The 19,877-nt window shown below is 34.2% G+C and overlaps 2 protein-coding genes across 3 annotated transcripts; both read left to right on the top strand.

Moving 5' to 3' along the window:
- The first annotated feature begins 8,248 nt into the window (after positions 1-8,248).
- LOC107773991 (very-long-chain aldehyde decarbonylase CER3-like) lies at positions 8,249-15,141 on the top strand. The gene is made up of 11 exons (XM_016593434.2): positions 8,249-8,460; positions 8,932-9,152; positions 9,245-9,477; positions 9,607-9,826; positions 10,229-10,356; positions 11,443-11,699; positions 11,954-12,061; positions 12,298-12,504; positions 13,413-13,523; positions 13,880-14,053; positions 14,746-15,141. Exons 1-11 carry the CDS (start codon positions 8,410-8,412, stop codon positions 14,920-14,922), a joined length of 1,887 nt encoding a protein of 628 aa, XP_016448920.1. The 5' UTR covers positions 8,249-8,409; the 3' UTR covers positions 14,923-15,141.
- A 768-nt stretch (positions 15,142-15,909) lies between these two features.
- LOC107772399 (uncharacterized) lies at positions 15,910-19,534 on the top strand. 2 transcript variants are annotated; one of them, XM_075220164.1, is made up of 4 exons: positions 15,910-16,183; positions 16,321-16,479; positions 17,417-17,657; positions 19,274-19,534. In XM_075220164.1, the coding sequence occupies exons 1-3, from the start codon at positions 15,982-15,984 to the stop codon at positions 17,629-17,631; spliced, it is 576 nt and encodes a 191-aa protein (XP_075076265.1). In that variant the 5' UTR covers positions 15,910-15,981; the 3' UTR covers positions 17,632-17,657; positions 19,274-19,534. The 2 variants fall into 2 exon arrangements, with proteins under 2 accessions (XP_075076265.1, XP_075076266.1); XM_075220165.1 differs by lacking the exon at positions 19,274-19,534 and adding an exon at positions 18,773-19,219.
- Positions 19,535-19,877: the final 343 nt, after the last annotated feature.

Genomic DNA, 19,877 nt, shown 5'->3' on the forward strand with positions numbered 1-19,877 from the left:
TTGACTTCGTACTTTGCAAGAACATTATTTAGCAGTTTGTTGCAGAAATGCGTTCCTCCATCACTAATCAACACTCTGGGACTTCCAAAGCGTGTGAAGATGTGCTTCTTAACAAAGCTTACCACCACCTTTGCATCATTAGTGGGAAGAGAAATGGCCTCCACCCACTTAGACACATAATCGACTGTCACCAAGATGTACCTATGACCATTGGAGTACGAAAATGGTCCCATGAAGTCAACTCCCCAAACATCAAAAAGTTCCACTACCAGAATGTTTTGCAGTGGCATCTCGTGCTTCTTTGTGATCGTTCCGGTTCTTTGGCACCTGTCACACATTTTAACAAAGGCGTGTACATTCCTAAACAATTTTGGCCAATAGAAACCTGATTGTAGCACTTTCTGGGCGGTCCTGTCTCCACCATGATGACCTCCGTATGGCGAGGCGTGACAGCTATGAAGTATGGCATTCATCTCCTCCTCAGGAACACATCTCCACACCAACTGATCTGCATAGAGCCTGTATAAGAATGGCTCATCCCACATGTAAAGCCTTACATCATACAAGACCCTTCTTCTATTATCGGGTGTCAATTCTGGTGGTGTCACCCCACTTGTAATAAAGTTCACATAATCTGCATACCATGGGGCTGTGCTTGAGGTGATTGCCAATAACTGCTCATCAGGGAATGTTTCTTTGATTGCACCCCCTTCAGCTACATGGTTCCGATTTTCTAATCTGGACAAGTGATCAGCCACTTGATTCTCTGTTCCTTTGCGATCGCGGATCTCTAAGTCAAACTCTTGCAAGAGGAGGACCCACCGAATCAGTCTCGGCTTGGCGTCTTTCTTCTCAAATAGGTATCTGATAGCTGAATGATCTGTGTAGACGATGACTTTAGTCCCCACTAAATATGACCTGAACTTGTCGAATGCCCACACCACGGCAATCAACTCTTTTTCAGTGACTGTATAGTTCATCTGAGTACTACTTTATCTCCAAATTTGATAAGAATGAGCGATACTCAATATAAATCTATAATAACGAAGAATACTCAAGACACTAAAAAATTTGACTATGGAGCGGCTCTAAGAGTTTAAAGAAAAGACCATAATAATAAATTAAATCTCCGCCCACGCGAACAAATGTGGGGCTTACCAGAAATTATCAACTTGTGCGTCTGACTAACGAAATCCTCGCCCTTCAATTGTTGTCTCTGGGAAAAAAATAGCGAGGAGTGAGTCGCTAGCTCAGTGAGTAATAATACTTAACCACAACCGTTTTTAATTGGGGACAAGTCAGAAAACATGCCTGTATAAAAATAATTAGGAACTATCACAAAAATAAAATGCCCTTTAAAAAAAAACAATAATAATAATCAGTCTCATCATGTGTTTCCTGTAATAGGAATCAATTTAACAATTCAGTAATAGACTCGGTAAACATTGTGTCATATCAAATCTTTATATTTGGGAGGTTTCCAAGGAAGGATCATGTAATTTGTAACATTGTATGGACCCCTTCGTCAAAGGAGTCAAATATAACTGTAGGTCCCTACTCGAGGAAAAACTGTAAATGTATGCTAGTTCTACCTTCCCACTAGCGAGGGCTATAACTGTAATCGATAATATGTAAATACAAGGTGCACCAGGTCTAACGAACCCGCCGTTAGCCACGAGATCCTTCGAAGTCTCCTCCCATTTATACTCTTTTTTGTAAATAGTAAATACTCGTACAAAAGCATTTTCAAAGTAATGAAGGGCATATCATTCCTTATCAAATCTTGTAATTTTATTTCGGTAACAGTAATCATGTCTCAAGTAATAGTAAAACATATCTAGTAACAGTGAGAAAACTTCAATTAACTGTAACATCTCAAGTAACGGTAAAACACATCTAGTAACGGTGAAAATATTTAGATTAATCAGTAAAGATATCAAGTAAACTGTTCTGTATCATATCAAGTAAAGAACTTGTCTCACATGCAATTTCAAATCATCGGTAATACATTTATTTTCAAAATCATATATAAATCATGCAGGTTATGAAAACACAAATTGTGGTAAGATTACTACTCACAGTACCCGTGCCGAAATACCAAATGCTTCACCTCGAGAAATTCGCACAAATTCCTCCAATCAATCTATAATTACATAATATCAATCTCATGTTAATTTCCATATTTAAGCTAATTCATAGCTAATTTAGAATACCCAACCATTGGGGTTCATGTTTGAGTCTTAATTTGTGAATTTATATTTACCCACATATGAGTGATTTAAATTAGTCCAAAATCTTTTAAATAAAAAGTTATTTATATGGTTTATTCCCTGTACTGTTCAATTTCCTTAATCGTGTGCATAAATTGAAATTGAATTACATTTATTGTCCATAATATTCCTTCTTAATTGGTACTTATCATTGTACTCAATACTAGACTTATCACATTCCAACCCAAATTCGATATTTTCATTGCAATATAGTTAAACACCAAAACTCAATCCTTGCATTCTAACTTAATTTACACCTAACAAAGATCATATATAATGAGACTAGTTTAAGTACAAATACATCAATACCCTTCTTTTTTCCAAGTGAATTATCCTACAGTTACATTAACCAATTTTCAATTGCATAACTTGCCCAAAATAATTCTTATTGGTATTTAATTTCTTATACCTTGTGAAACCCTTCAAATATATGAACTGAGATAAAAAAAATAATTACCAGAAGAAAGGAACCCAAATGAGAAATTCGAATATTACCCGTAAAAATCAGTGCGTTTTTAAAATTTCACAAGGTTTGGCTCTAGCCTCTTTCTTCTTCTCCTTTGTTTCCTCCTCCATCGTTTTTTTTCTTCTTTCTTTCTTTGCTTTTAGTTTCTGTTGCTTAGCAGCAACTTTTCCCCGTTTTCCTTTTTTTTTTTTTTTTTTTCGTTTCTCATTCTTATGGGCTTTAGCTCATTGTCCTATTATTTCTTTTTTTTGTTTGTTTTTGTAAACTTTAGTTAAAGATTTATATGCCCTTATTAATATATAGGGTATTACATTTATCCACTAATTTTATTAATTAACTAGGTAATGTCCTATTATCCGGTAATTAACCAATTACCCACATAATTAAGAATTGCCTTCAATTACTTAAAATTTTACTTATTTTTAATACACTTTATACATCCTACTTTTATGGTCATATGGTACCTTTTATGGCACTAATCCATAAATATCGGGTATTATAGCTCATACCGTATTTTATCCCAAAATAATATCATTCCTGAGCTTACACTGATTAACTTACGACGAAATATTAACGTAAAAAAAAAATACGGGACGTAACATCTTATTTCCGAGCTCTCGTCAATTTATTTATGGCATACTTTCATATATGAAAATGTGGGGTGTGACAGAGATGAGACTATTGTGTTTGTTGCTATTTCTGGCGGATTTTGCCCAACTAGCAATGAGGAGAGAGAGAGAGAGAGAGAGAGAGAGAGAGAGAGAGAGAGAGAGAGAGATGTGTTCTAAAATCGGAGCGGATCAATATTCGGACGGGTTACAGTTGGGTTGGAGTGAATTTTAAGTTAGGCAATGGGACGGTGACATGTATCTATTAATTAAAAAAAATCCAGAATTTTTTGTTAGTAAAAAGATTAATGTTGATCCAAAAAGGGCCATTTTTATTCAAATAAATGGGCGGAGAATATTTTTGTACCAATTCCACTACTTCAAGGGTAATTTTGGCCCTTTTCCCTTTTTAAAATAGACGAATTAATCATAATAGTCGTTTACTCACTGCTTAAACAAAAAATAGTTGAAGAATGCAAAATATATATGTGTAGTGATGGTATGCTATAATTACGTATTTTAGTCGCTTATCGCACTCTAATTTACTATACTTTAATTGAGTCTGACCTTCATTCGCTAGTGTTTTGCACTAATTGCGTGTTTTATGCCTTGTAGGAGTGATTTCGAGATATGTAGATATTATGGAATGAATTCGAGCTAATTGGAGCTTTGAAGTCTCAGTAAAAGACCAAAGAATTAAGCCGGATTCATGTTCGGGAGTCGAGGATCAATTTTGGACGTCAAAATTCAAGGAAGAAGGAACTGCTGAAGAAATGCACTAGTGCGACGCATGGGGCGACGCACAGTGCGACGCATGAAAAGCAATAAGTTTTCAAGTTTTCCTATTTCGTCTAGGAAAAGGAGATTTCGTTTTGGCCCAACCCTACTTGGTATAAATATATGTAAAAATATTATTTTGAGAACTTTTGACATAATTTACACCTAGGGAGAACACGGAGCCGCCGCGGAGGTCGGAATTCATCAGATTCTATCTTTCTTCAATCAAACTTTGTAATATTTACGTTTCTTTGGATGAAATGTTGTTTTGCTACCATATCTATGTGGAGCTAAACTTCACATTCTAGGGTTGTGGTTATGATGAATATTGAAGTTTATTAATTATATCTCCATTAATTCGAGTTATCATATTTGGTTGTTTCTCTAATTCTGTGCATAATTGCTTGACTCTGTGCATAATTGCTTAATTGTTTGGCCAACAGTTGAGTTCTGTTTACTATCTATGTTATGCTTGGGGAAGCCGTGTTTAGATTAGAGTAGAATTAGAGAAAACTTGTTTCTGAACCCGTGGCTCGGGGAAAGATTTCGCCGTTAGGATAGGAATATACCTGATAGTCTTGCTTAGTTGAATACTGTATTATATTCGTTCATGATAGATTCAAGACCATATGAATATAGGGTTGATATATTATGGATAGACGGATAGTATTGCGGGAACATGCTATTTATATAACTAGCAATCATAGATAATTTGGATTAACATGTGTAATTACGAACTAAATAGGATTGATAAACCGACCACAACCCTGGAATCTATATCTCCCTTGATTACGTGTTTAAATTTTGCAACAATAGTTGTAATAGAAAAGTTAAACTTTTGATCATCTTGGACATTAATTTGATTTTAGTTTGCTTAGTTAATGGTTAATCTAAGTCTCTGTGGGTTCGATATCTAATTTTCGAATCACTTTATTGACGGCCACGTATACTTGCGTGTACTTGGAGAACCAAGATGTAGTCTATGTGTAATATGTTTTTAACTTTGTATAATTTAAGTATACTGATCTTAAAAAAATAAATAACGAATCCGCCGGCCGGTTATTTGTGCAAAAGTCATATTTTTCCCCAAACAGTCTGATCCATACAGTTTTGAAATAAATGCAGGTGATGACCCCCATGCATGTATATACATGGCCGGTTCACCTTCCTCTAACATGCTCAATTAAGAGAGTCGGCCCCCAATAATTTTTTCCTGCAAAACTTAGGTGACCATAGTAGTAGTTGGATATTACAATTTACAAAATTTAGGTTAAGGACGGTGAACAATATTCATGAGTGTTACAACTAATTTCCACCCATAAAGAATGAAATGAAACGAAACAGAAATAAATAAAAAATTGGAACATGCAAACAAGAATACAAAATAATTTTTTTTAACAATATCATATTTTCCCTCCCTGCTCCTTCTGTCTTAGTACTTCGAATAAAGAAAATTTCTTTATCTTTGGATCTGAGAGTTCTTTAATTCACTGGACATTTTCTAGTGCTATTTTATTAGACGTCCCATAACTTTTGTGCGAGATTGTCTTTCGTAAAATTCAATAATAAGGGTACCAGCTTATATAATAAGAATATTTCCTACGAAATGTTACACATTTACACCGTATGAAGAAATTGACGGAATAGTGTGAGATATAGGGAGAACTAGGCTGAATTAGGGGTGGCAAACGGGTGGGGTTGGATTGGATATTAGCGGGTCGAAAACGGATAAAATTATCCGATCCAAATCATATTTATTACAGATAGAAAATGGGAGAAATTCAAAATAACCAGATTTACAAGTGGTCATTCAAAAGTAGCCACAGTTTTAAAAGTAATCGAAATTTAGCCACTTTCATGTAAAATCTGAACGAAAACACTGTTCAAAATCCGAAAAATACTCCAGCATAATATACTGGAATTCCAGTATAATATACCGGAACTCCAGTATAATCCAACCCAGTATAATTATACTGGAACTCCAGTATATTATGCTGGAATTCCAATATACTCCAATATAATATACTAAGCTTCCGGTATAATATACTGGGGTTCCAGTATAATATACCGGTCCAGCATAATATGCTAGAAGTTTATACACTGGTGCTCCAATCTCCAGTATATTATGCTGGAACTTTTGGCGTGTTGGAGTCCCAGCATAATATACTGGAAGTTCATACACAGGTGCACCGATCTCCAGTATATTATGCTGGAACTTTCCGTGTTGCAGTAAAATAGTGGCTATTTTTTAATGATTTTGCAAACGCTGGTTATTTTTGAATGACCAATCCGAAAACTGGCTAGCCCGTGCTATTTTTACATAGAAAACGGGTTAACCGACAGATAATATGGATATCAATGTTATCAATGACTTCTTGAATATGATCACTTTTGGGAGAATTCCTAATCTCCTAAATTTGAGTCTTTACAAATGTAAAAGTTAAAACCATTGGTTATCCATTTTTAAATGGATAATATGGATCTTATCTACATTTGATCCATTTTTAAAAAAGTTCATTATCCAATCCATTTTTAGTGAATAATATGGATATATAACTGTTTTTTTGTTTATTTTGCCACCACTAGTCTGAATAATGATCTTATTTTACAGTTACATTAAAAGATTAATTGAGATTAGAATTATAGAACTAAAATTAAAAGGTTGATTTAACCTTTGAAGTTCTCTATAATCATTTCCTTTGGGAAGGTGGGTGCTGGTAAGAAAGGGCAAGGCTCACGATGGAAGTTTCCAAATTTAGGCTGGACTTGATCACATAATAGTTCTTTCCTAATTTGGACTTCCCAAATCAAGATTAGAGGCCATAAACCTATCATCTTAATTGTTAATAAATAAATTATAAAACGTATCATAATTGTCTTTTGCATTCCGTGCAATTATCTTGGTCATGTCGTGACCCCTTAAATTTAAGACATGATTAGACGTGAAAAACTCTCCTATAATCCAACTCTAGTTAGTCGAATGTTGATACTTACACACTTTTCTTTTCTTTTCTTTTTTATGTTGCAAAATAAATAAATAACATCTTCCTAAGTATATGTTACAACAATTTAATTTTAAATGTTCTCCTCTAATTCTAAATGATATGTTTTTATAATCATAAAAGTAACGTATCATATCTAAGATCACAAGTCCTAATAGTATTTTTAATATTGTCTCAAAAGTTCCTTTTTTCGTTAGAGTCAATATTGGATAAAATATCTTATACAAAATGAAACAAATAAAGTCAAAGTTCAAGCCAACCTTTAGGAGCCACATGTCGAGCATATGGGTAAAGACAACCCAAATATAGTTGCCCATGCTTCCCAGTCCGACCTCTCCAAAGTATATACTTCCTCAATTTATTTTTACTGGCTCATTATATTAAAAATATATTTTTATTTTTACTTATCTATTTTAGCAATTCAACAAAAAATAATATTTTTTTTACCTTTGTTATTAATTACTCAATCCCCAAATTATTTCTCAATACTGAAATGCAACCATTATTATTGGTAAAATTACAAAATACATACTTTATTTATTTTTTCTTAAAAGAAATGCAAAGTCAAAAATAGACCAGTAAGGACCCGTTTGGCCATAAATTTTGCCAAAATAAACTTGAATTTTATTTGGCAAACACATATTTGGCCATAGATTTTGCGTATATTTTAGAAAAATCCCAAATCCCAAAACCATCTCAATAGCTGGTTTTGGGCCAAAATCTTTACAAACATTAATAATTTACATATTTTTCCAAAATAAATTTGGGAAATATATTTTGAAAATATATGTCCAAACATATTTTCATCTTCAAACTAAACTTCATCCAAATCATATTTTTCAACACAAATTTGGGAATCTACGGCCAACGCCTGCTAAAAGTGAAGGGAGGGAGTACAAATTAATTGGCGCAATTATATTCACAGGTCAACGACCGTCAATCGGTTGGAAAATAGAAAAAGATGGACAGATCCATGATACAGTTTCTGTGTGTACATGTGTATGGAAAAGATTGAGAGAGCGCTCAACTGTACATTAAAATCAAATTTAGCTAACTAATAAGTCGTAGAATTCAAGAAAATTCTTCTTTTGTTTAACTTTCCTTATTCCTTTCTTTACATCAGCTATATATATTCAAGACTAACCCATGCTCTTCCAAGAATATAGGTACAATAGTTGAGAAGTTGTCACTCTAGATAAACCATACTCCCTCTCTTGTCTTGGGATCTCTACTAGCTACAAAAACAGAAGAGAGGAAAAAAGAATATAGAGTTATTTTACTTAAATATGGAAGCTCCATTGTCATCTTGGCCATGGCAGAACTTGGGAAGTTTCAAGGTACATATTGCTAACACCCCTTTTTCTAACAAGCTTGATGACCAACTAAAAAATAATAAGTACTCTACTTATCATTATTTTTCTTTGGTTTTCCTAGATATGACAAAGTTTAGGTGTCTATCTATATATTCAACCTTTAATGTATGGATTTTTAGCTCCTGCTTGGCTATAAAATTTGGGAGTTTTTTTTCTTTCAAATTTTGTTTTCAGTTATGTGTTTGTTTATAAATTTTAACTATATTTTGGCAGATCTTGAAAACAAAGTCTTCAAATCCCGAAAACAGTTCTAGAGAATTTTTCAAGTTTAGTTCTCTACTCATAAAACTTCAAAAAAAATTCGAGTAATATGAATGTCGAAACACAATTTCAACTTTCAAAAATTATTTTTCATCTTATTTTTTCAAGTTTCAGTCAAATCTATGTCCAAATGCTAGCTTAATGTTTTATGTTTTGTTTGTTTGTTTGGAACAGTATTTACTGTATGGACCATTTGTTGCAAAAGTGATGTACTCAAGATATCAAGAAGACAGCATTTGGGCAACTTGGTGTCTACATGTTCTCATATTATGTTCACTTAGAGGTCTCATATATCAACTATGGTCTTCTTTCAGTAACATGTTGTTCTTAACTCGAAACCGTCGGATTATTAAAGATGGAGTTGATTTTAAGCAGATTGACAAAGAATGGGACTGGTATATACTTGTATCTTGATAATCATCTTAATTTACACATACTTTTTTTTAATTTCCATATCATTTGACTAATATTAATAATTATTTTTCAGGGATAATTTTGTACTTCTTCATGCTGTAATGGCTACTTTAGCATGTTACATGTTACCAAACCTTGTTAATCTTCCTATATGGGATTTAAGTGGATTAGTGGTGATCACAATCCTTCATATAGTAATTTCAGAACCCCTTTACTACTGCTTACATAAGTGCTTCCATGGAAATTATCTTTTCAGCCATTATCATTCACTTCATCATTCTTCAGCTATACCTCAACCTTTTACAGGTAAAAGAAATACAGTATATAATTTAATTTTTCTAACATTTCTTGTCACTGAGATTTATAGTTATTAATTAATTACACCTAGTTCAATTCTGATATTAATTTGTTTTTTCTCATTTTTTGGATATTCAGCTGGTCATGCGACATTTTTGGAGCAAATTCTTTTAGGTGGAGTGATTGGAATTCCAATTCTAGGGTCTTGTCTCATGGGATATGGATCAGTAGCTATAATCTATGGCTATGTATTGGTCTTTGATTTCTTAAGATGTTTGGGACATTGCAATTTTGAGATTATTCCTCATCAGCTCTTTCTGGCCTTTCCATTTATGAAGTATCTTCTTTACACTCCAACGTAAGTGAATGCTTCTTCTAATTTCATATTATTTTATTTTATTGGTAAGGAGGAACACGCAGTCGCTACAGTCTCTGTCACAACCTCTGCCACAGTCTCTACCCTTCGGGTGAGTATTTTGTGGTAAGTACTTTGTGGCAAGCACTCTGTGGCGAACTGGGTAAACCCCCTGTGCAATAGCTTGCAAACCACACAGGAAATGTAAATCCCACTAAGCAAGCCCTGTGCGACAAACTCAACCTAGAAGGCATTAAAAAGGGATCGATCTCAGCACCCTCCAAACCAACTGGGCATCCCCCAACGGATTCTAATTTCATATTAGTACATAGATACTCGCGATTCTATGTCTTGTGCTAAAGAATTTATTTATCGAAATTTAATATTCATTCTTTATATTGACAGGTACCATAACCTACATCACACAGAGATAGGAACAAATTATTGCCTATTTATGCCACTTTTTGATGTGCTAGGTAACACTCTTAACCCAAAATCATGGGACATGCACGCAAAAGCAAGCGTTGAATCAGGTAAACATCTCTTTCCAATCTAATAAGTAATTCATAAACAATATCCTAGAAACAAATGTGATTTAATTATTCAACGTATATATAATTTGAAAAAAGAAAAGCAATACGTGTGGTCACATCTGTTACTACAGTATTGAATCCGTCTCATCTTTAAGATAGCAGTACATGCTTGTTTTAGCAACTCTGAAGCTCCTATTGTCCTATTTTAGAAATGATGTCTCACTTTATCAGAGTACAATACTTCTGTGAAAATTAAGTTTGTCTATACCTGCTAGCTTTTGGGCAGAGTGGTTGGAAAGTACTTTGCTGAATAATTTTTTGAAATTAATGTACTGATTTATCTTTGGCTAAAATGTAGCTCGAAGTTAGATGCAGGTGGTTGCTGAAGCCCCATTAATTTAAAGTACTTTAAAGGTTGATTAGTACAAGGCAATACTAAATTTAGAAGAAAAAAATCTTGTACTCGATATGTCTTACCAAATGGAAAAGGTGGATATATAAGACAATAAAATTCTAGCGCTTGCTTGTCACAATATTTCTAGTTGCATAGAGAGACTTGATTTAGTGGAAGAGTACATCTACAATCGAATTAATAATTCATAACTGCGAGTCAGGTATAATTAGGGTATTATCAATTTTAGTCCGCGCCAAAAATTATTTATATTCGGTAGCCGAAAAAGTGTATAATTTTTGTATATAACATATATAATGTGTATATATACAAAAAATATACAAATTTTATACATTTTTCAGCTATTATTTTACAGCAATTATACAATGTCATTTTCTCTAAAAACTAAATAACAACACTATCAATGCTCCTGAATGAGGGTGAAGGGAAAAAATGTTAAAAAGGAATAAAACTTTGATTCAACTTGATTATTGTTAATCATCATAAATTTCTCATTATTTTTACGTTGGTTGTCAAACTAGCGTATATAAATAGTCAGCCAGATTTACTGTTTACATTCTTGAATTGATATACATAGATTATACACATTTATACATATATTATACTGCCATCAACTAGTGTAAACGGCTAGGTAGACGCCTAATTTAATTCTTTCTAATACTACTATATTTCAGGTAAAAATGGGAGGGTGCCAGATTTTGTGTTCTTGGCGCATGTAGTAGACATGACATCGGCATTGCACGTACCCTATATGTTCAGATCATTCAGTTCAATTCCTTTCAGCACAAAGCTCTTCTTAATACCCTTATTGCCTCTCTCTTTTCTTGCCATGCTTGTTATGTGGCTCTATTCCAAACCTTTCTTGAACACTTTTTACTACCTCAGAGGCTACTTGCACCAAACTTGGGTCGTCCCTCGCTTTGGTTTCCAGGTTTGTACGCTTACTATTGTTTTCCCTATTTATTAAGTTGTGGTTTTATGACTTATCGGTCACGGATTCAATCCTCAGAGCCACTAATGCTTGCGTTAGGATAGGTTGTCTGCATCACATCCCTTTGGGTGTGACCCTTCCCCGAACCATGTGTGATCGGGGATAGTTTGTGCATCGGTCTTCCCTTTTATTGAGTTGCGGTTTTCAGATATGAAATAATAACTTTGTTTATGTTGTGAATATTTGTGTGGCAGTATTTCTTGCCATTTGCAGCACAAGGCATTAATAAACAAATAGAGCAAGCAATTCTTAGGGCTGATAGATTGGGAGTCAAAGTCATCAGCCTTGCTGCATTAAACAAGGTATCATTTGCCCTATAAGATATTCGTACCAAACTAATGTACTTTACCATGGTTAAGTAATCAATAAGGTGAAAATGTACACTTACTAACCATAGTTAAGTGATAAAAGAATATGCAAAAGACGCATATCATGTTATTATTGGTTTTGTGTAAACACGAACCTGGTGCATGCACCAAATGGCTAATGTCATTGATTATAAAATAGCATTGATTTTGGATTGTTGTTATATATGCAGAACGAGGCACTAAATGGAGGAGGGACACTATTTGTGAACAAGCATCCTAACCTTAGAGTAAGAGTTGTACATGGGAATACCTTAACTGCAGCTGTTATCCTTAAAGAAATTCCAAATGACATCACTGAGGTTTTCTTAACTGGAGCCACCTCTAAACTTGGACGAGCTATTGCTCTTTATCTTTGCACAAAACAAGTTCGTGTGCTTGTACGTATCCTAATTTATACTCTACTTCCCTTTTAAATAATTTTTTTTCACTTTTTGGCTTAATATTTTTCCATGTCTAGCCCTTTTCTTGGATGGTTTATCAAATAGTTATGATTAAGACCATACAAGAATCTATAATTTTGGGTACGAATTTTCTTTGGATAGAAAATTCTTTAGATTCAACAACCAATGGCCTCACCATAGATCAAGTCATTGACTGTCTTTATAGTTTTGACATTTATGACCATCGAAACCTTATAGAGAAATGTTTTCCAAGTATATAGGGACAAAAAAAAGATTATATATTTACTTTCCACAAGAGTTATTTTGATTTTATGGGCAGTTGGGTGTCGATTGCAATAACGTAGTTTTATACTGTGTACATTGACATGGATGATAAGATAAGCTTTTATAAGTAGTGGTTGGGGGTCCATTTATATCTATGTCTAAAAAAAAGAACAGTCTAGTATACTAAGTTCCCGCGCATACGGAAAAGACCGAACTACAAGGATCTATGTAGGAAAATTTTACAATATGGTAGTTTCTTTTTCCAGGAGTTTTGAATTTCGATTGTTTCAGGAAAAGTTATGTATATTAGGGATAATGTCCTATGTCAAAATCGTGTAGTTTAGTGAGCCAAATTCGAGGTTAAAGTTGTGCATTCGTCTTTAATTTGTACTCGAAACTGAATTAAACTATTGAGGGAATTCAAGGTTGCTCCATTTTATTCAAATGTTTTTTTCATTCATAATCATTTATAATAAATATATTCCATTTGGTTTTCATATATAATATTGCGGTCTAAGCACAAGAATTACTACTAATGAATTTAGTCATAATACTAAAATCAAGAATTTTGAACAATTATTTTCTCAATTAATCATTGACTATTTTATTCAAACTTGCAGATGCTAACTTCATCAACTGAAAGATTTCAAAAGATCCAAAAGGAAGCTCCTGCTGAATACCAAAAGTACCTAGTCCAAGTGACAAAATATCAGGCAGCCAAAAACTGCAAGGTAAAATTCTTATTATTTTCCATTATTAATTCAGAAAAGTTTCCAAATAATTTCAAATATGCTTAAAAAGTTAATGCATCTACTACGAGAAGATCTGAAATTATAAGGATTAATTACCAAATTGTTTCTTTAGCTGACACATATATATAAAAATTAATTGAAAATAAATTTTATATATGATAATCATTATTTTTCTTGCTGTCAAAATTTATGTTACTCAAACTTTCCAAAAATGTTACTGTGTACCTATGTCAGATCTTCAAAAATATTACTTTTGAAGGATCCGACATACACCTGGCGAGCAACTTAGGTTAAATGAAATTGGAGTAATTGTTTTTGGTTGGTGATATTTGTAGACATGGATAGTTGGAAAATGGATAACTCCAAGAGAGCAGAATTTTGCACCAACAGGAGCACATTTTCACCAGTTTGTGGTACCTCCTGTCTTACCCTTTAGAAGGGACTGTACTTATGGTGATCTTGCTGCCATGAGATTGCCTCTAGATGTTCAAGGACTTGGATCTTGTGAGGTATACACATCTTAATTTTCTATCTCTCTTTTTTTCTTTTTTCTTTTTGTTTTCCTATCGATATCCAGTATCCGCTTTGGGTCTGAGTAATCCGGATTCTGGCCGAAAAGTCCCACTTTGAGGATAAAATATTCCCTATCAGAGGCGACTCCATACACGAGGATTAAGGATGAAGCAATACTTACCACTTCAGTCTCCACCACAACATTAAGGTCCCGTTTGGACATAAATTCTCAAAACTTTTTGAAAAAGTTGATTTGGCTGAAATTTGATTTGAAATTGAAAATGTGTTTGGATATAAATTTTGTGGCAAATTTTGAGATGTTAAAAAGTCCCTTTTTCTTCTTTTTTCAATTAAAATGTCCCAAATGATCATGATTTGGCCCAAAAAAGGTCTTAAGCTATATTTGAGATTTGAAGTTTTGATTTTCAATATCTCTCAAAAACTAATTAATTCTATAAACAAACACATATTTGATTATTTATTTATTTATTGGAAAAAACTTCCAAAACTTATGTCCAAACGCGTACTAAATATTGTGGTCAATTTTCTCAAAAACTCCTCTATTTTATTGTATATTTTTAGTAAAACTTTTTGAAACACCCAAAAATTAACCTATGCAAATATATATTTTCTCTGTATTAATTCTTATAACTAAAAGGTATTTTTGTTGGGATAAATAATTAAACAGTATACGATGGAAAGAGGGGTAGTCCATGCATGCCATGCAGGAGGAGTGGTTCATTCATTGGAAGGCTGGACACACCATGAAGTTGGAGCTATTGATATAAACAGGATCGACTTAGTTTGGGAGGCAGCTTTAAAACATGGATTAAAGCCAGTCTCAAGTTTCAGACAGATTGATTAATATGTGATTAAGTAACATGTGGAAATTAATTAAAATTTCCAATTCAATAGTTACCTGAGAAAGTGGTTAAATAAGAATGTTCTTAACATCCCATTTGTAGGTGTGGAAAAAAGAAATTAATTTAGTTGGCTAGATTTACGTTTAGTTCGATTTGTGGTACAATTACATGGCCCAGTATTTCATTTTGTATGTATAATTAAGAATTTGAATTAAATCCATAATCCTGTGTTTCACTATTTCTTTGTGTTATTAGTCACCAAATTCATTTACCAAGTGGAGTAGTACTCTATCTTTCTTGCTTCGAAGTAGTAATAACAACAACAACAATAGACAATCGGCCGAGTAACATGATAAAGTAATTCCTTGAATGATTTTTAAGTGAAATGATGATTAAATAACTAGAATCTAAAGGAAATTTAAAAAAAGAAAGTCTACAATATAATGTTCATATTTTTTCAAACAAAAAGTAAAACTTACAAAGATCAAAATAACGTGCAAAAAAATAATACTATTGACATATCGCTTTTGCTTACATTTTGTTCGATTCAACACCTAATAATAATGCAAAATTAAACTAAGATATTAAATAAAAGATAATATAGTGTAAACAACGTAATTTTAAAATATATCAATTTCAACATGATATTACATGAAGAATTAAAAGTTAAATAAATCTCACAAGTATCAGTATTAAACAATAATCTGATACTAATACGTACTCGCATATAATATAATTATATTATTAATTTAATATAATTAAGTAATAAGTTAAAGTGTTACCAAAACCATAATAAATTTGGTGATTTCGATCATTAGTCAAATTTCCAAATAAATATTTTAATTTTTTTATAAAAAAAAAAAAAAAAAATAGAACAGTTGGGTTGAGGGGAAGCGCAACCCACCTTGCCAGATGGCTTCTTTATTTTTTGCCAAGTGTAAGGACACGTTGCACCCATCACTACATAACCGCCTAACTTCCACCGCCACCGCCTGAATTAACTCTCCCATTTTCTCCTTTCCCGGCAAATCTCTCTCTCTCTCTCTCTCTGAACAGCAAAAATGGGTAAAGAAGCGGCGTTGCTCTCAGCATTTCACCCGAAGAAGAAACCCATGAAGAAACATAGCAGTAATAAGAAGAAGAATCAACTCTTCAGCAAAGTTTTGGATTATCTCAAGTCTGACTCTTTTATGTTTGCACCTCTGTTTTCTTCTCAACTCTCTCATTTCCCTTCAGCAGAGTCGTCGTCTTTTGCTCCTACCGGTGAGTACTTTCTTTTAATTCCTCCACAAAGAATATGATATTGTCTGGAATGGGACAGAGGACGTAGTTTTTTCCCTTTGATTTGTGAAATGTGGGGGAGGACGAATTAATTTTTTGAATGTTTGTTCTGTTTCCAGGAATTGAGGAAAGTAAACCTAAGGAGGGAAATGATAAGAAATTGGTTAGCGAAATTGGGGATTATTTGAAGTCTGATACCTACTTGTATTCTCCCTTGGTTATTTCACAACCTTGGGATTCGGATGATATTCCTGCTGAAACGGTTCAGGTATCTAAAGGTACAATCTTTCACCTGAAAGTATTCTGTTAACCACACATTCTTAAGCTGATAATGAGATGAAATTTTCATCCTGTGTTAGTGTCAGTATATTACTTAGTACTACTTTTTGAGGTTCAAGTAGTTATCGCGAGTTGATTTCAAACGTTTCTGGTTGTTAGTAAGTATTAGAATAGATTGATAACACGAGAAACTTGACCACCCAAAGGGATGTGTTATCATTCCATGGATGGAGAACAACAACTACATTGGTTGAGTTGTCCTTTGTCCGCGTTAGGGACCTGCATAATTGTCCCTGAAAACACTAATTTTATATACACCAATCACTTGAAACTACCAAATTCTGACCTATTCAATTGCCTTAACTTGATGTTTTCATAAGGTTTAACAAAGGGAAAGGAAAAAGTTTTTTTTTTTTTTTTGGGGTGGGGGGGTGGGGGGGGGGGGGGGTTGTGATTTGACTGATATGAAAGATCAGTGATTTTTAACCGTCAAAATGGAAGATAATTAGGATTACAGATTGTTGTCTGGAATTTTCACCCCAGCATATCTCCATTTAATCTTTGTTCTTGGTCATCTTTGTTTGCTGATTAACCATCAGATGACTTTTTTTTTTTGTTAAATGTTTCTGTTATGCGGAAGATATAAAGAATTAGATGATTACGTTTTCTGTTAAACTTTTGCTTTTGCTACATATACAAAGCATCTCTCAGATTCTTTCAATTTTATATATTTGATTAGGTCTTCTTTGATAGTGTTTTGACTAATTGCAGAGAGGAGTTGAGAATACTATCTTTGGTGCAAGCAGTATTCACTCACTATCTATTTTTGCGTTTTGTGATTGTGGGTTGGGAAGCATCTTGTTCACATAATTGAATTGCACCTCTTCAATCTCACCATTTAAGGCTATTCTTATTATTTGTTTTCCTATATTGTAGGGCCAGTTCCCATACAAGAACAGATTGTCAAAAAGAGATCTGGTGATGTGATAAAAGGAAGGACTGAAAAAGTAAATGAACCTGGTAGGAAGACGGTAAATGTAGTTCGCAAAGATCAAAACATGGATGGTATTCCTGATGCGAGGAGCACTATGGTCACCCGGACTCGGGTGCGTAGAGAAACTGTGAAGCATATGATTTACCAAAACTGCTGACCTTCATCTGCAAGTTACATCCTCAAGTATGAACCCTCGTCCGACTCTTCTAATTTCTCTTATGTTTCACAATTCCATGCCTTATTTGTATGGTTGTTTGGTTTGATTTAGTCGTTTCTCTTTCCCTTCTATCCTTTAGCGGGAAGGCTTGGCTTGCCCAAGTGCCCTTGGGCTGTCAGGATATTTCATGGCTCTGTCCTTTGATTTTTCATTAGGGTCTACTTTTAGAGAAGACTTTCTCCCTTGGCTTGCCCAAGTATCATCACTTTGGCTATGTTGTTTTGTTCCTCATGATGCCAGATTTCACAATTATTAGTAATTATAAATTTTTTTGTTGTTTTTAACCTGAGCTTGGCTCCAAGTCTAGGAAGACATTACTGTTAAGTGAGTTGGACAAGGTTCATGTTCCAATTCTTAGAAGATATCACCTTCAAGGAGTCAGACAAGACAATCTGTAGTTCGATTCTAGGAAGCACCTAATCCTTAGAAGCAGCCGTTTTCCATACTCCTGGGGTAGAGGGCGGTTTTTATATTTGACAGTTTCCTGTAGACTGATCAGTTACCATAATAGGGGCCTCGAGGATTTCTTGGAGCTGAAAGTATAGTCGCAACTTTTGACTTGATCCAAGCTAACCTCAGAAGTACCTAAAAGATGCCTCAACTACCCCTGTTTGCACTGGAGACCTGTACAGAGTTTATATGTTCAATCCTAGCTGTAGTTGGCCTGGTTTCGTGATACTGTAATTCTCCTTTATCGGAATAGAAACAATAGGAACATATATTAGATTGTTGTGGTTGGATACATGGGGAAGTGTGTAGGCTCAAGTGTGTCGCCACCAGTTCAGCCTAGTAGTGGATGTCCAGGTTAATGTTGTTCAAGTGAGACTTTTGGCTTGAAGCATTCAGGGATTGTTAAAGTAGTGGTCTCAGGTTCAATTCCCAGCAGAGGAACACAAAGATAGGTGTTTTCTTCTCATCCACCTAATTCCTGGTGGGAGGTACTAGCTATAGGTAGTAGCTATATTCAAGTGGAATAGTCAAGGTGTGCACAAGCTGTCGAGGACACCACCATCAGAAAATATAATACCGGTATGTCTCCTGCTTTATGTCTTAATCGGTGCAGCATTTTTTCCTTGTGCAGATCACTGGGTTGATCAGCTATGGACTCTGTGATGGACATAAAGATATGGAGTCATTTTGTACGAAGAATCTGTAAAGCAAGCTCTGCTCAGACAGACAGTGGGACGTCTGAGATTTGTCCTTGATTAGTGTAGCAGTTGTTACAGTGAAATAGTAGTTCACAAATGCTCAACAAGGGCTATTTTTAGTCAATAGTGGATTTAGTTGTAGTAAAGAGATGTCGTGATATTCTTATCGAGCAACATGCATGATCGGAATTGGATTGCTTTAATTTGTTGTTCGTCTATCCTCTTCGATATCACACTTCTAACTTGTCTTCTTCTCATCAAGTCGCAATTTTGTACCTTGTGTAGTCTGCAATTCTACTTTTGAGAGCTGTATTAATCATTTCTAGAAAGACATTGGATCCATTTAATATCAATTTACATGCATAATGTTACTGCTGAAATTTATCACCTCTTCTTCTATATATGTGCATATCATTCCACTTTTGCTTTCTCAGGCAGAAGGCTGATAGAAACAGAACCGAGCAAGCGTGTGAGTTGAAGATTTTCTTGTGTAATAGGAGGCAAGCGCTGCTCCTTAACTAATCTGACTCAAGATAGTCTTAGCTGATTTTGTTTCCATAGGTAGTTCTGTTGAGTTGTATACGTTCTATTATGTTGACCAAGTACATATGCTAGTTTAATTTGCCAGGTCTGGACGGTTCATGACTAATGTATACATCGTGTTGCAGCTAAATGTAGTTTTAGATATTCAATTATAGCTTCAACTATGCTATTCAAATCTATAGCTATGTGTTGAGTAATTCATGTATGATAGGGAGATCCTCTTTCCACCATGCATTATTGAACACCAAATCCAATCAATGAGAGAAACGTGCAGCTGCTCCTCACGGTGTGGGAGGTGTGTAGGGTACTGGTTTCCTATGCTGAAATGTCTAACTATCTTAGGTCGGCAGATTTATATGGCACTGTCCATAGTTCCCATATAATTGTGGTTGGCATCATTGCATGGGTACAAAGCTGCGTTTTGGCCTTTCTTCCTTGGCTTGCTATGATACATTTTTGTATCTTAGTAAGTGTAGTGATTTATTTGGATAGTCC

Source organism: Nicotiana tabacum, chromosome 8 (genome assembly GCF_000715075.1).
Source record: "Nicotiana tabacum cultivar K326 chromosome 8, ASM71507v2, whole genome shotgun sequence".
NCBI lineage: Eukaryota > Viridiplantae > Streptophyta > Magnoliopsida > Solanales > Solanaceae > Nicotiana > Nicotiana tabacum.

Bases quoted from the DNA above. Each gene is read 5' to 3' on its own strand.
- LOC107773991 (XM_016593434.2), top strand. From the start codon at position 8,410: ATGGAAGCTCCATTGTCATCTTGGCCATGGCAGAACTTGGGAAGTTTC. The intron at 9,827-10,228 runs GTAAGTGAATGC...TTATATTGACAG, and splicing joins TATCTTCTTTACACTCCAAC to GTACCATAACCTACATCACA. The intron at 11,700-11,953 runs GTTTGTACGCTT...TTTGTGTGGCAG, and splicing joins TCCCTCGCTTTGGTTTCCAG to TATTTCTTGCCATTTGCAGC.
- LOC107772399 (XM_075220164.1), top strand. From the start codon at position 15,982: ATGGGTAAAGAAGCGGCGTTGCTCTCAGCATTTCACCCGAAGAAGAAA. The intron at 16,184-16,320 runs GTGAGTACTTTC...TTCTGTTTCCAG, and splicing joins GTCGTCTTTTGCTCCTACCG to GAATTGAGGAAAGTAAACCT. The intron at 16,480-17,416 runs GTACAATCTTTC...CCTATATTGTAG, and splicing joins AACGGTTCAGGTATCTAAAG to GGCCAGTTCCCATACAAGAA.